Here is a 15,561-nt window from a genome sequence, read left to right as displayed (position 1 = left end):
AAATGGAGCACAGTTGTGGAGTTGAGAGCCCATAGGAGCTGTCATAGATCCGTGTAATGTAGGTTAAAGCCGCTCACAGACGCACCACAACACAATACCACAAAGGTTCTTTTGATCAGCCCACTATTATTGGGTTGAACATTTTTAAATGGGGCATTAAAATAACATAATTGTTTCCAAGCTGTGGCTTTACTTCAAAATCTCTAGTGGTTTGGCTTGAAAGGAAATTAATGGGTTTCTCCACAAGTGCATGAAAAATAAATAGCCGTGTTTTTTAAAGAATCCGTTTGTCTTTGCATCTCCGCAGAAACGGGCTCGGCCATTACTTCTTCCTGCCTTGGTTTGGGTAACTCGCCTACGCCACCTGCAGGCACGGCTGGCAAACCGGTTCCAGGTTACAACGGTAAGAAACAAATTTATTAAAAAGCTTGCGGCTGCAGAGACCTGTGAATGCAAAAAATAATCCCATATCTGTTTAATCTGATGCTTTATACGTTGCTTTAAATCAAAACTGTTGATAAGAATGTAACATCTGCTTGCAATTCCTGACAAAATGTCTTATATTCTGCACTTTGTTTGTCGGTGGGTGCACCACGATGGTGTATTTTCTCAAGTAAAAACTAGGAATTAATTAAAAGTAAAGCTTTTCATAATAGCCAGGAGAGCTGTCGACAAAAACTAATGAAGCTTGGCCCTGAGCCCTGCCTGTGCAGGGAGGAGGGAACAAATGCAGCCTGCCAGCAAGTTATGCATTACAGTTATGAAAACTAACTACTTTTCTGCAAGTGATAGATTTAAATCATCCTATTTTGAACATGTTGTATTACTAGATTAAACATTACACAATAAAAGCCCTGTTAAGAAAATATTTGATGTTTCAGGAGGTATTAAGTGTGCAGTAACAGCTTGTTAAATTTGTAGTTTATTAGCCTGTTTGGTACTTTCTTTCATTTTCTTGCACATATTGTGGTTGGTCTCTGAAATCCACCACAAAAATGATTTTTTTTCAATGCCATAAGCTAATACCAGACATTAAAAACGCACAAAAATGTGTTGGCGATCACAAGATTCCCATAGGAATTGATGGTCTACATGGAAACAACACAGATATGCAGAAAAAAGATGCACGTGTTTGTGTGCACTGCCCCAGGTTTTGTTTCAGCAGAAATAAACAGTGTGGAAAATGACTATTGTAAAATTAATGAAAATTAGAAACAAAGGTCTCCTTCAGATTAAAGCCTGGCACCCGAAGCAACTGAAATAAAAGCCGTTTTAAAGGAATCATGGGAAACTGCCTGTTCTTCCCTTTTACACCAGTTACCGTGGTGGATGATGACATTCAGGAGGTGAAGCCAAGAACCCTGGGAAATATTGTGGTGAGGTAAGCCAAGTGGATACATTCTTCTCCTTCGTGCTCTGCATTGTTACATATGAGCTGTTCCCACACAGAAAGCCACATCTTTGAGTCATGGAAGGCAGTAATTCACTTTGAGTAAGCGCGTGTCAGACGTCCAACCTCACTGCTTTCTGGCGAGGACGGTTCGGAGAGACAAATGTATGCGATTGTATCCGAAGGTAAAGCTGAGACTTTTTCTAAGTGGAATTCATTGAAAGCTGCAGCGGTCCGCTACGATCCTTTGTGCTTTCTCGTCCGTCAGCCTGTTGCCCGTCTGTCATCAGGGCCCACTCCACATCCTTGTTATTTTTACATTTGAGTAATTACGCAGTGGTTAGGGGGATTTCCAATCATGCGGCATATACAGTTCAGTGAGGGGTAGAAGTCCAGCTTCAAAAAACAGACAAGAACAGCTGTTTGGCTTTTTTTTTTTTAACCTGATTTAGTTTGAAAGCTATATTCTTCAGCTTTGAAAAGTTGTTGATGAGTTGCAAAAGTTAAAAGAAAGCAAAGAACATGTAAGGACTGTGTTAGATGTCTTTTTTTATTTTTATAGAAAGTCACAAATGCATGATTTTACAGAAAGTGCTCTTTACCAGAATGTATTGTGTTTTTTCTTTTATTTGATTTAAGTTGACAGTTTTTTTCTGGATACAGACATGGTGATGATCATAGACAGGTCTTGAAGTAGGAATAAAACAAGGAAACCCTCTTTGTTACTGGATGGTGATGCTTTTATTTTACTCATTTTTTTTATCTGGGGTTGTAAAAGTATGCTTTAGTCATAACAAGCAGAAGCTGCACCTTTTTTCCCCCTTTCTTATTCCACCAAGAAATCGTCTACATTTCTTATGTTTTTTGTTTGGATCCCCTCCTTGTAAAATTATTCTTGGCCGTCTTGTACATGGCTGACACTTAAGCTTCTGTCAAGACGTCGGACAAGAACAGGGATTACCCATCGTGTCTGTAAACAGTGACTCACTGAGCTCTCTTGTCTGAGTTGTGCGCTTGTTTAGGTTGCTGTGGGTCCGGCGAGGCCCGGCAGAGCCTGGCTGTGATCAGACTAACTGCAGTAGAGGAAAATAAAGACACACCGATCTTTAAACCCCCTTATAGGTGGCCTTTAAAATATAACAAACCATCTGATATATATATTTTTTTAATTCGTACAGCAATGAGATGCATGTGGAGCCATAAAAGAAGTCTTGATTAAAGTTGTGCTTTGATAGTTTGACAGTTTCTATTGCAGCTAAACTAAATCCACAACTTGCTCCTACAGACTGCCTTTACCACCTGGAGCAGGGTTGTCGTTGTGGCAGAACAAGGATCTGTTCAAGAAGCTCTACTTCGAAAAGTTTCCAGTAAGTGACTGAATCTTTTGGCTTTATTTATTATTTTTTTATTTTCAAAGAATTATAAATATAATTTTTTGGGGGGAACATGGTCAACTCAGCCTTCGTGACACCGGAACAGAGGCTGTTATGTGGTAAAACAGTGACCTCTAGTGTTGAGTTATATATTGCAAAACAATTTTATTTTATTTTTTTTTAACTGCAACTACATCCTGTAGGTTCCTTGAAATACACTTTTACCTTGTAATCAGAGGTGTCAAGTAACAAAGTACAAATAATTCGTTACCTTACTTAAGTAGAAATTTTGGTTATCTATACTTCACTGGAGTAATTATTTTTCAGACGACTTTTTACTTTTATTCCTTACATTTTCACCCAATTATCTGTACTTTTTACTCCTTACATTTTTAAAAACAGCCTCGTTACTCTATTTCATTTCGGCCTTTAAGAAAAAACTATCCAGTTAAATTGCTCCATCCGGATTGATTGAATTTGGTTGTGGTTGAATGAGAAGTATAAACATAATACCATTCTGACACCCTATTGGTTTGTACGCGTCTGCTCTCTGAAACACATGTTAATGCTCAATAGTACACATATATGGTTTTTTAATATATTTGCATTATACTAAGATGCATTCATTTTCAATGGCTTTTGTCCTTAATGGCTTTTCCCCCCCCTTACATTACTTTTACTTTTATACTTTAAGTAGTTTTGAAACCAGTACTTTTATACTTTTACTTGAGTAAAAAACTTTAGTTGATACTTCAACTTCTACAGGAGTATTTTTAAACTCTAGTATCTATACCTTTACCTGAGTAATGAATGTGAATACTTTTGACACCTCTGCTTGTAATATAATACTATGATCCCTCTTTTTTACCACGAGGGGTACTATGACACTATGGATGCAGGGTTTCTGGACGAGGAAGGCTTCCTTTACATCATGTCCAGATCTGATGATGTCATCAACGTGGCAGGTCACAGGCTGTCTGCCGGAGCTGTAGAGGAGGTAAGAGAACCGGGCTTCTTTAAAGATGTCTTTGTGACTGTTCTGTGTTATAATAAGAAAGCAAGTATAACTTAAAAGGAACAGAGATTTAAAAAAAAAACCAAGATTCAGGACAAAATTGATGGAACGTTGTGTTTCTGTGAAAGGAATCAGTTTATGGAACAATCTGAACAAAGAAAACAAAGAATCCAAATCAAACATTACATTCAAAAGAACAATTAAAGCCTGTATGTTAAGTAAATATAATTAAATGTTAGTTAAGTTTGATTGACATACCCATAGACGGCGGTAATTTTATTTAATTTTTTTATTTACTTAGTTGTTTTTTTTTTTATTTGTAATTTATGTCATTTGTGAATTTATTTCTTGGAAAAAGGGGCAGATTAGATAAGATTCTTCTTCTTTCTGCTCCCTTTTCATTCACAATTTATGAACATTTGTATTTGTATTGAATTGTTTGTTTTATTTTTTGAATGAAATAAAGAATAAAATGAAATAATGGCGTGATTGTGTGTTGTAGTCGGTGCTGCTGCACTCCGCGGTGGGAGACTGTGCCGTGGTGGGTCTGGAGGACGGCCTGAAGGGCCACGTCCCTTTGGCTCTTTGTGTACTCAAGAATGGTAAACGGTCATGCAGCAACACCTGATAACACTTTAACACAATTAATGTTGATCATTTTGTCTTATCTTTTTGGTGACGCCACACTTAAAGGCTCAAGAATACAAAAAAGGATTTCTGTAGTTTGGATATAAAAGTGTCCTTTGGCTGTTTGCATCATGTGCTGTATGTTTCAGGTGTACAGAAAACGGAAGAGGAGGTCATAAAGGAGATCGTGAAGATGGTGAGAGACACCATCGGACCGGTGGCTGCCTTTAGGAATGTGCTTTTTGTCCGGGCGTTGCCGAAGACTCGCTCCGGGAAGATCCCTCGCTCTTCTCTGGCCAATTTGATCAATGGCAAACCGTACAAGGTACAAAACAGACATTACACATATATCTACATCTTTACAGTCAACTGCAATTCGTAAATGCTGCAGGATATTCCTCAGCGGGACGTTATGGTTTTTCGTTCAGGGGAGGGTTGTGCTCATTTCCTCAGAAAGAGAGCAGTGATGATGCATTAGCTGGTCCTGCCCTCATCAAATAAAAACAGAGCCTCATTTATTCACTAATATGCTCAAATTCCCACGAGAGGGCAAGTTTACAAAGTGAGAAAGATGACTTCTTAGTGTTCTGGATCTGGATTGGTGTGTGGATTTAATTAAAGCATTTGATACTCTTAAAGCAGCACAATGTAACTTTGAGCTTTTGTTGAGTTTGGCGGCTCCTTTGGACAAAAGCGGTAGTGCTTTACCAGAAAGAACACTACGTTTCCCATGAGCACCAGTGCGTACTGCCGGAAAACTCCTGCCCCCGTCGCGTGCATTTGTTTTGATAGCGAATGAAGACGGGACGGACTTTCAAAACTACTTTTCTGTTTCACCAAGTGAACAGACGGAACGCAAAAAAAAAGATGTTAAACTGCTGGAAAAGAACCGGAATTTACTGGGATACCTTAAACAAGGAAGCACTAGAAATCTGCAACAAAAACCTCAAACGAAACACAAAACCAACACGGAGCCGGCCAAAACACGAGCAGCTCGACCCAAATCTCGAGATCCGAATACGGTCTGAGTTAAGCTACCGCTAACTAACCCCAAAAACTACAGAGCAAGCATGCAGGTGAACAACCCAGTGTATATATCTATGTGTGTGTACGCGTGTATGTATATGACTATGTGTGTGTATATGTATACGTGCGTGTGTATGTACATGTCTGTGTGGCTATTTGTGTGTGTATGTATTTGTGTGTGTGTGTGTGTGGCTAAGTGTGTGTGTATATGAATATGACTTAAGTGGCTGTATGTGTGCGTGTACACGTGTATATGTGTGTGTGTGTGTGTGTGTGTGTGTGTGTGTGTGTGTGTGTGTGTGTGTGGTTTAATAAACCCGTGTTTTGATCCGACCCCGGTCTGTGTGAGTGTTTGTTTGTGGTTTACTGAGGAAGGTTATGTTTGGTCGTTACAGCCGCGATCCAACCAAGCCGACGACTCTTTTACTCTTTTACTCTGTTATCTCAGATACTCGGTCTCCGTGGTTCTGCCTCCGAGCAGGAAAGCGGTGAAAAGTTAAACCATTAGCGATCTTTTCCCCACGTCTGTTGTGTGTGGAGCTGCTGCAGCTACAACACAGCAACAGGTTACCAGCTTCTGCTGAGCTCTGCGCTCCAAGCCCCGCCCATTTTCGTCTCGACTACGAATCGGGAAGGAGGGGCAAGTGACGTATGCCGTAAAGAAGTCAAAGCCGTAAAGATTTGTAGGTTTTTAGTGTGGCAGGGTTCCTACCATGCTCCTCAAAGTTACATAGTGCTAGTGAAGGTGATACAGACCCCTCAGACCATGACAGAGGTTCATTAAACCTGTTGGAAGTTGATGTACCATCACAATGACTCTGGAAATATGATATTAAGGTGGAAAAGTTACATAGTGCTGCTTTAAATGCTTCAACTATATGCAATAATTTCTGAAAATTCTTACCTAATTTTGAGCATTTAGGATATTTCTACCTATTTCCCTCCATAGATCACTCCAACCATTGAAGACCCAGGGGTGTTCAAAGACATCGAGAAGCAAGTAGAAGGAGTTCTGAGACCGTAGCCTGAAGTCGTCGGTGGCCGAGGAGACAAAGACCGGACAATTTAGGACATCAGTCATTCTGTTGATGAGGACAAGAAGGTTCCCTGAAGAGGAGGGACACCTCCGCTGTTTGACCTTACTCCAACTACGGAAACTTAGTACACCCTGATTTATTTTTGCTTTTGAAATAAAACTAACAGCTGGGTTGATGAAAGGTGTGAGAAACATCATGAAGCCAAACTGCACCACCATCTTTACACACCATCATTTAACAGAAGCCCTCAAGCCAGAAAACAGCCCATCACCACAAATCAGTCACATTTTTCTTTTATTGACAATGAAAATTTGTTTGCTCACCACTTAGTTCTGACCAAAGTACAAGAAGTAATAAATAAAAAAAAAATGGAAACAAAATAAAAACGATTCCTCGGCCGTGCAAATTGAAGATGTAAAAACAAATGGAAAATAAAAGTGTTAAGACTTGCCTCGACGTCCAATCAGAAATAACTAAAAGACAGATAACGGGGCTGTAGAAGAGCCCCGAGAAACCCAGACGGAAACAAAGAGTTAACAGTTACACCAAATGTAATCACAGCAAGCAACAGATATTTTTATTAGTACTTTTTTTTTGTCATTAAGTCACCTCACTTCAACATGATCATATACACTCTAAGACACACTACGAGCTACAGCAGTCTGTCTTTCAGTTATTTCATCTGTTCAGTAACGCGGTGTCTGAGGGGAGGGGGAGAAGGCCAGCTCGGCTATAAGTGTACTTTGTGTTAACGCGTCGCCTGACAAAACATACAGTACAACTAGTGACAGGGTCTACGAATGGCGCACCGCTCTTTTTTTTCTGTTTTTTTTTTGTTCTGAGAGGACATTTTTGTGCAACTGCAGAGAGCAACAGCGTCTCTTTGTTTGAATCCTTGGCTACCGCATAGTCCATCAGATTTAGTAGTTTTTTTTCCCCTCCCTCAGTGTCGTGATGCATCTTTAGTTCCTCCTTTCGTGACAGGTGGATAGTCCATAAGAAAAGACGCTTGTCGGTGCTAAAATGAGGCACCACTAGAGGGCAGGTTTGCACAACATCCAGAGTCTCTTCCTCTACAAGTTCATCATCATCACAATGAAAAAATAAAACCATATGTACAAAATGATCTAAAGGAACTGGGGTAATATAGAGAGTTTAAAGAGCAGCATATATTAATCTATGGTCCACTAAATGAGGTGGCAGGGACATTTTTTTTTTTTTTTGCACAAACTGAATATCTTTTTATACATAGATGTGAGTGTGTGTATTTATATATATATATTTATATATATATTTATATATATATTAAAAATGGCATATTTATATTAATTTACAGATAACCTACACATCTCCTGTAGAAGAAATACACAGTACATTATGCTTTGACAAGTTACTGTACATGTAAAAGGTAGAAATGGTGACAACAGGGCAGCCTGCAGGACAGTTTAGCACCGGCGTGGGTTGCCCGCAGGGTCGGGGGGGAGCGGGGCGGGGGGAGGAGAGGGGGGCTTCTTGGCAGTGCGTGTCATCCGATTGTTTTGATCTGGAGCAGGTCGGTGTATCCCGCGGCTCCACAGACGAGGCTCCGGTTAGAACTGCACCTAAATAGCAAGCAGGACGGGCAGATTTGAGTCGTCAGTATTCCAGTTTGTGCATGCATTCATCAGGAAATCGATGAGGAAGGGGGGTTATGCTTTATGACACGAGTCGGCGTGGAAACAAACCCCGTCTCGCTCCATTGCTGTGGTTGAACAGTGTTTTTTCATGATAAGCTGAACATTTTTCGGCTGTTTTGTTTGTTAAAGATAATTGTTGTGGGGAGGTTTTCCAGAGAATCTTGAGACAGAAGCAATGCGTCTTGAGACCTGAAACATTTAAAACTGAATACTATTTCCTATTTATACAACACAATATATGGTGTGGTGCGCAATCGCAAAAGCAATCATACTACTGCATAGCTGAAAGCTGTGAAGAACTTCTGCTGTAATAGTCTGTTGCATTATGGGATACAGTATCTGAGGTAGGCTGGGTCCAAAATCATCCCCTGTTCATGATATAGTGCAAGATGGGACAGACGGCATCAAATGGCTAATTTCAAAGAACAAATGAGGTAAACAAAAGTCCAACTTTCAACCGAAACAGCAACTAATACAAACTAAAGGCTGCTACAGGTGTGAGGCAACGCAGCGATCCAGGGCTGCACGACAAACGGGAGAAAACACAGTCAAAGATGCTGAAAACGAGACCCAGCTGTGGAGAAAAAATTCAAAATGTGGAGAAAAAAGTCTAAATGTGGAGAACAAAGTCAAAATGTGGAGAACAAAGTCAAAATGTGGAGAAAAAAGTCAAAATGTAGAGAAAAAAGTCAAAATGTGGAGAAAAAAAGTCAAAATGTTGAGAAAAAAGTTGAAATGTGGAGAAAAAAAGTCAAAATGTGGAGAAAAAGTCTAAATGTGGAGAAAAAAGTTAAAATGTGGAGAAAAAAGTTGAAATGTCGAGAAAAAAAGTCAAAATGTGGAGAAAAAGGTCTAAATGTGGAGAAAAAAGTCAAAATGTTGAGAAAAAGTCAAAATGTGGAGAAAAGTCAAAATGTGGAGAAAAAGGTCTAAATGTGGAGAAAAAAGTCAAAATGTTGAGAAAAAGTCAAAATGTGGAGAAAAAAGTTGAAATGTGGAGAAAAAAAGTCAAAATGTTGAGAAAAAGTCTAAATGTGGAGAAAAAAGTCAAAATGTGGAGAAAAAAGTCAAAATGTTGAGAAAAAAAGTCAAAATGTGGAGAAAAAAGTCAAAATGTGGAGAAAAAGGTCTAAATGTGGAAAAAAAAGTCAAAATGTTGAGAAAAAGTCTAAATGTGGAAAAAAAAGTCAAAATGTGGAGAAAAAAGTCAAAATGTTGAGAAAAAAGTCAAAATGTGGAAAAAAAGTCAAAATGTTGAGAAAAAGTCTAAATGTGGAAAAAAAAGTCAAAATGTGGAGAAAAAAGTCAAAATGTTGAGAAAAAAGTCAAAATGTTGAGAAAAAAGTCAAAATGTGGAGAAAAAAAGTCAAAATATTGAGAAAAAGTCTAAATGTGGAGAAAAAAGTGAAAATGTTGAGAAAAGAGTCAAAAGGTGGAGAGAAAAAGTGAAAATGTCGATAAAAAAGTCTCAATGTGGAGAAAAAAGTCAAAATGTCGAGAAAAAATGGAGAGCTGAGTTTTAAGCGGAGGCCCGGCATCAGCATTGGGCGGGTCAGGATCAGGATCAGACCACCAAGCATGCAGCCCGACCAGGAACAGGCGAGAGAGCGTCCAGCCGGGTCACGTTCCCGCTCAGGTTTGTGACGGGGCTGCGAGCTGCCTGAGGAGACGCTGACAACCGTCTCCAGGCAACCGGGACATGCTGGGTGGGACTTTAACTACATATGACCCACTGTGTACAGAATATATCTAGCTTTCCTGTATTTATGTGATATACATGTTTTTTTTTCACTATTGGACAAACTTTAGACATCAAGTAAAACAAAACAACCAAGAGGTTGTATTGCATACTGCATTATAGTGGCATTTGTCTTGAGTTCTACTTAAAACTCCCTTTCAAACTGTTAATCACAGTATGCTACTTGCCTGTTTGCTGTGTCAGATCACACATCAAACATAAGAGAAGAATAAAACCAAATCATAAACTTGCACAAGATCTTTCCTACCAGCAGCAATACAGCGCGGTGTGTATTGCCAGCCAATCAGAAACAGAGTAGGGTGAGTCTTGGGCGTGGCCATAGTGGGAGTCGTACATTTGCATCAGGATCAGTATCAGGAACCAATCAGATCCAAATTTACACACATGGATGTGTGTATAATATATCACTAAATAAAGACTAGTGTCTCCGAGACCATTATGATGAGCGTCCCCCGACAGAAAACTCTCCAATATCACGACTAAGGAGTGTTTTGGCACACAGCCCACCTCAGATACTGTATCCCATAATGACTCGTCAGCATCGAGGTGCTTCTTTTCCCCCCACAGACTGCAGATTGAGCGATTGTTCTTAACTCCATCTGACTGCTGCATGGATACGTTAGTTTGACATCAAATGTACATCAGTAATGTCGTCCAGCTTTCATCATATTTAAAATAATGACTCACTTCAATCTTGATAAGTTCAGCTGTCTGTTCCAGCTGCGTGGCGTGTGAGTGTTTGTGTGGAGTATTTGGGTTTCAGTGTTTTCCTGCACTTTAGTGGGCTGTGGATGTTTGAAAAACTGTGCCTGGCAGCAGCTCTGCAAGTGCGGTGTAGGAAGTCGACTGCTTATGTGGATGTGCACATGCAGCTGTGAAACTCGTCTTTAGGGAAAAGCCTCACAATTAACCTCCCTTCACTTTCTGCTTTATTGTCTAACAGTAATTTGTTGGAAACTAATCAACAGCAAACTATAAGAAATTTGTATCAGTGTGAAAGCATCAAAACACACTTTAAAAAAAAAAATCAAACCAAATTTACCTCCAAAACAGGGAACTGTGGAGGGCACAATGCAACCCTCGCCCTGCTTTTTCTTTACTGACTGCAAAATGCATGCATCAGTAGAAATAAACAGAAATTATGTTTTATTCAAGCCAGCGCACTAGGTGGGAGCAGAAATAAGATCAGGATTAACGCATTAGCCTGCAGGGCGTCCCAAAGATGAGTCAATAAGGCTGAAAATACAAAAAATGGTATTTATCATCGTCATTTCTGTCTCATCAACCCACCAGTGGATTTCCTGCCCTCTGATTTCTATATAAATTGTAAGGAATGTTCTTTTTTTTATGTATAGTTGAGGAACAAGACAGGAAACACAGACGGGGACCTGAACATGCGCGAGCTGCACGAGGACCGGAACACCTGAGCTCAACCTCAACGGCGCCAAAAGTCTGTGTCTTTAAGGAAGGACGGCAGATCTGCTGTCATAATCCTGTAAATACGAGACTGAGCGCCGTCTTTATTTTAAGCACATGTGACCAAAGCTGACTCATCACTTTGGATGAACTTGAAAGGAGGGATGTCAGCTTGCCGCTATAGTCCTGCTGTCTCCTATCGTCTTATTGCCAAGCCAGCGAGACGCAGCGGTATCTCAGTTAACCCGAGTCTTGCACATAGCGGGAGTCTGTGTTGGGTTACATACAGCGTACAGTTTAAGGTCTCCCTCTTCCTCCTCTCAGCAGGAGTAGGTTCTCACCGTGGAGCTGTCCAGCCGTTGCACCGTAGACGGTCCGACTGCAGGGGGAGACAGTGAGAGACAGTGACAGCCAAGGTTGTTACCACATGGATGGAATCAGACGGAGAAGGATTAAACATCCTCCATGATTCCATGACAACCCCCCCCCACGTAATGGAAATGACTTGTGATGTCACCCTGAGAGGAGAGAACCATGGATCACTCAAAGGAACGTGGAGGTCAGGGGTGTCAAACTCATTTTGCTTATCGGGCCGGATTTGACAAATTTTTTTCCTCGCGGGCCGCACGCTCAAAATAACAAAAACTGTGCGGAAAATTTTTTCTCTAATTCTTTTCTTTTTACTATTGTTATCTAATCCAATATCAGTTTAGTTAATTTTAAAGGAAATATGCACTTTGTTTACACTCTAATTATGTAAAATATATTTCTTCAGGATCTTTTCTTGAAATTTCTCGTTTTTTTTCAAATTATGTAAGATACTTTTGATATCACAAAGATAAACAGAAACAAGTATGTTTTTTTTTATATTTCCCTTTTTTATAGGAAATTTAATTAAAAGCTAAATCTTTCTTATTACATCCGAGAGTGTTTCTTTGTGATTTAGAGATTTTTCCAGTACAATTAAGTATTTATTTAAAAAAAATTGGCGCGGATATTTACGCCAGTGTGCCGAAAAAGTCAGCACTTCTTTTTTAACTCTTTTACTTTGTCACTATCCTCCTATTCAAAACTGAAATTCTCGGAATAAATATCTTCTATCATCTTTTTTAGCAGTGATATTTTTCCTGCGAAAATATATAATAGTAGTCAGTTAATAAAAATAAACGACCGTCTGCAAAGAAATAAAATCAGCAAATGCATTCTAGAAACTAAAAAAATGTCGAAAACTGCTCTCTTTGTGGAATAACGATGGATTTGTAGAAGAAATATATTATCGGATATGCTACGATTCATGGCAATTATTTATGGCTTCCTTTTTAGTAAATTAACATTTTGTTTTTTTGCGTTGGAAACTTCTCGCGGGCCGCATGAAAATCTCTCTCGGGCCGCATGCGGCCCACGGGCCGTACATTTGACACCCCTGGTGTAGGTTTTGAGTGGACAAGATTTTAGTGTTGTGGACGTCACAGACCGGGGGGGGGGGGGTTAGAGACGGAGGAGTACGGTGAGGATTTCTAACACCGTGTTAGAGGAGAACGCTGGCCAGAAATCGGTGCGTTTTCACGATTTCCAGTGGTGGAAAACGCTCTTTGAGGGAATAACACAGCTGCTAACACGCTGCATGCATGTCAAGGTGATTTACCTTGGAGCGAGCAGCAATAACTTTCAGTAGCTGGTTATGTTGCCCTGATTCTGAGCAACTCCCGACACCTGTGGTTTAAAATAAATAAAAGTCGAGACAGTGCTCAGCAGGGGCGTCAATTGGGTATGGCAAGGTATGGCAGCCGCCACACCTTGGCTTCAAGGGAAAATGTAAATGTTTGTTTTTTAAATACATGTATGGAATTAGTCTGTGTCTATTTGTATTGATTATTCTATTACTTAATACATATAGAATAACTACAAATGCAAATCAGAACAACATGATCGATTTCACTAGTTATTATACACTGCAAAAACTCAAAATCTTAACAAGAATATTTGTCTTATTTCTAGTTAAAATGTCAAATTTTTGTAAAAAAAAATCTCATTACATTTAATACAAGACTCAAAAACAACCATTTTCACCTGTTTCAAGTAGATTTTCACTTAAAATAAGTAGAAAAATCTGCCAGTGGGACAAGATTTTTTTGCTTGTAATGAGAAGATAAATCTTGTTCCACTGGCAGATTTTACTACTTATTTCAAGTGAAAATTTACTTGAAACAGGTAAAAATGGTCAAATAACAAGTTATTTTTCTGGTGATGACTCTTGTTTTAAGTGTAATGAGATTTTTTGACTAAAAATGAGACATTTTAACTAGAAATAAGACAAATATTCCTGGTAAGATTTTGAGTTTTTGCAGTGAGTGAGACTGCATTTGAAAAAGTTCCAGTTTTCTTAACCACACAGATAAGCTACATAAACTTCTGTGATGAGTATTTGCTGGACGTGTTGATTGATACTCTAGTTAAGTTCTGTGACTCGTAACCTTGCCATACCTTAGCTTTGACTGAATTGACGCCACTGATGCTCAGCTATGAAAGCTTTAAAAATCTGCAGCTCCAAGACATTAAAGGACATTTCTGGAATTAAAGCAATTCCAGGTTTATAAATGGAAAACCTTCTCCAGCTTGTTGTTTTAACCCTGAAAATATTCCCCCAATCCTGTTTTAGCCAGCGCCCTCCTCTGACACCAGTGGGATGAGGTGGGACAAGTACTTGAAACATCCAAGATGCATTGTTTCTCCATGTAAACCTCCTGATTCAGGCCAACTTGCTTTAGCACTGCTCGGCCCGGTTTCTGCGTTGCTGCGTCATTACTTCAAGGGTTGTACATCGGCAAGCATGGCTCCTAACCCATAACTTGGACCCCCCGGTTCGTTACCACCAGGGAGACGCGAAAGCTCTTATGCATCTCTGCAAAACAACACCCCTTGGAGTCGGATATTGGAAAGGCTGAAGAGTTAGCAGAAAGAAAAGTGAGGATGAGAAACCACAAAAGAAAAAGGAGGACAGCGGGACGGTGGTTGGCAGAGATCACGTGAAGGAGAATGTGGAGAAAAAAAGAAGTTCACACAGGGCCGACAAGCCCAGCCTCTTCAGAGAGGCATAGCTGACCTTGAAACCAGTCCAAATACATGTCGTCAGGACTGTCATCCAGCGCCTCATAGAGCACTGCACAGCAGCCGGCGGGGAGAACGAGAGACACAGTCAGAGCGGCAGGAGCTCACCTCCGGCTCTCAGGTGAGGACAACAAGAACAACTGACCACCAAATGGGAGGAAACACAAGTGCGTTGGGGCGGAAAGAGAATAAATCAGGAGTCTAAGCGGATGAGAAGCTGCTCCACTCCTATACTATAGCGCCTTTTTTATAGCGGATCCGGCCTGTTGCTAGGTCGGACAAAACTGTCATCTCTCCCGTCCACTTCTATCGTAAAAATTGGGTTTTACATCACTTTATTTCTACTTAATGTACCAAAGAAAATAAACAGCAAGAAGATATTAAATAAAAAAGGAACACTTTGGGTATTGAGTAACCAAAATGGTAAGTGAGTGAGTTTAAAAAAACTGACGTTTTCGGCAAAAATTTGATCTTTTGATTCGTTTAGCTCGGGGGTCGGCAACCCGCGGCTCTAGAGCCGCATGCAGCTCTTTAGCGCCGCCCTAGTGGCTCCTGGAGCTTTTTCAAAAAAGTTTGACCTTTTTTTCTTCTTTTTTTTTTCTTTGTTTTCTCTTTTTTTTCTCTTTATTTTCTTCTTTTTTTTTCTTTCCTTTTTTTCTCTTTTTCTCTTCCCTTTTCCTTTCCTTTTTAATCTCAACATTTTGACTTTTTTCTCGAAATTTTGACTTTTTTCTCGACATTGACTTTTTTCTCAACATTTCGACTTTTTTCACGAAATTTTGACTATTTCCTCGACATTTCGCCTTTTTTCTCAACATTTCGCCTTTTTTCTCAAAATTTAGACTTTTTTCTCGAAGTGCATAATGAAAAAACAAAATCTTCCCCCAGTTCTAACTAATATAGAAACATGCAGCATGTGTTACCTTCATTCTAAGGCTGATACAAGACTTTTCATTTTTTGCGGCTCCAGACCTATTTTTTTTTTGTGTTTTTGGTCCAATATGGCTCTTTCAACATTTTGGGTTGCCAACCCCTGGTTTTGCTGATAGCACGGTGGAAGGGTTGAACTGCAAGTCATACATAAACATAGCTTTATCCACGCAGACATTTTTCATAATTTACCGTTGGTTTTGG

At 39.7% G+C, this 15,561-nt stretch overlaps 2 protein-coding genes across 8 annotated transcripts in view; one reads left to right on the top strand and one right to left on the bottom strand.

The window, feature by feature from the left end:
- acss3 (acyl-CoA synthetase short chain family member 3) overlaps positions 1-6,648 on the top strand; it is a 42,027-nt gene extending 35,379 nt beyond the window's left edge. The window contains exons 10-16 of the mRNA XM_061714579.1: positions 308-403; positions 1,318-1,381; positions 2,676-2,757; positions 3,638-3,760; positions 4,281-4,380; positions 4,555-4,730; positions 6,381-6,648. Of these exons, the coding sequence (XP_061570563.1) occupies positions 308-403; positions 1,318-1,381; positions 2,676-2,757; positions 3,638-3,760; positions 4,281-4,380; positions 4,555-4,730; positions 6,381-6,455 (716 nt within the window). The 3' untranslated portion in view covers positions 6,456-6,648. The remainder of the gene's footprint in view (positions 1-307; positions 404-1,317; positions 1,382-2,675; positions 2,758-3,637; positions 3,761-4,280; positions 4,381-4,554; positions 4,731-6,380) is intronic.
- Positions 6,649-6,778: 130 nt separating this feature from the next.
- ppfia2 (PTPRF interacting protein alpha 2) overlaps positions 6,779-15,561 on the bottom strand; it is a 212,045-nt gene continuing 203,262 nt past the window's right edge. For 3 of the 7 annotated variants that reach the window (XM_061714572.1, XM_061714575.1, XM_061714577.1), the window contains 3 exons: positions 14,423-14,479; positions 11,607-11,698; positions 6,779-8,069 (listed from right to left, as the gene is read on the bottom strand). In XM_061714572.1, coding sequence (XP_061570556.1) covers positions 11,640-11,698; positions 14,423-14,479 — 116 coding nt within the window. In that variant the 3' untranslated portion in view covers positions 6,779-8,069; positions 11,607-11,639. The remainder of the gene's footprint in view (positions 8,070-11,606; positions 11,699-14,422; positions 14,480-15,561) is intronic. The other 4 variants (XM_061714574.1, XM_061714578.1, XM_061714573.1 and 1 more) reach the window with 3 other exon arrangements.

This window comes from Cololabis saira, chromosome 23 (assembly GCF_033807715.1).
Source record: "Cololabis saira isolate AMF1-May2022 chromosome 23, fColSai1.1, whole genome shotgun sequence".
NCBI classification, from domain to species: domain Eukaryota; kingdom Metazoa; phylum Chordata; class Actinopteri; order Beloniformes; family Belonidae; genus Cololabis; species Cololabis saira.
The sequence above is the reverse complement of the archived record's forward strand: the minus strand, read 5'-3'. Positions and strand labels throughout refer to the sequence as shown.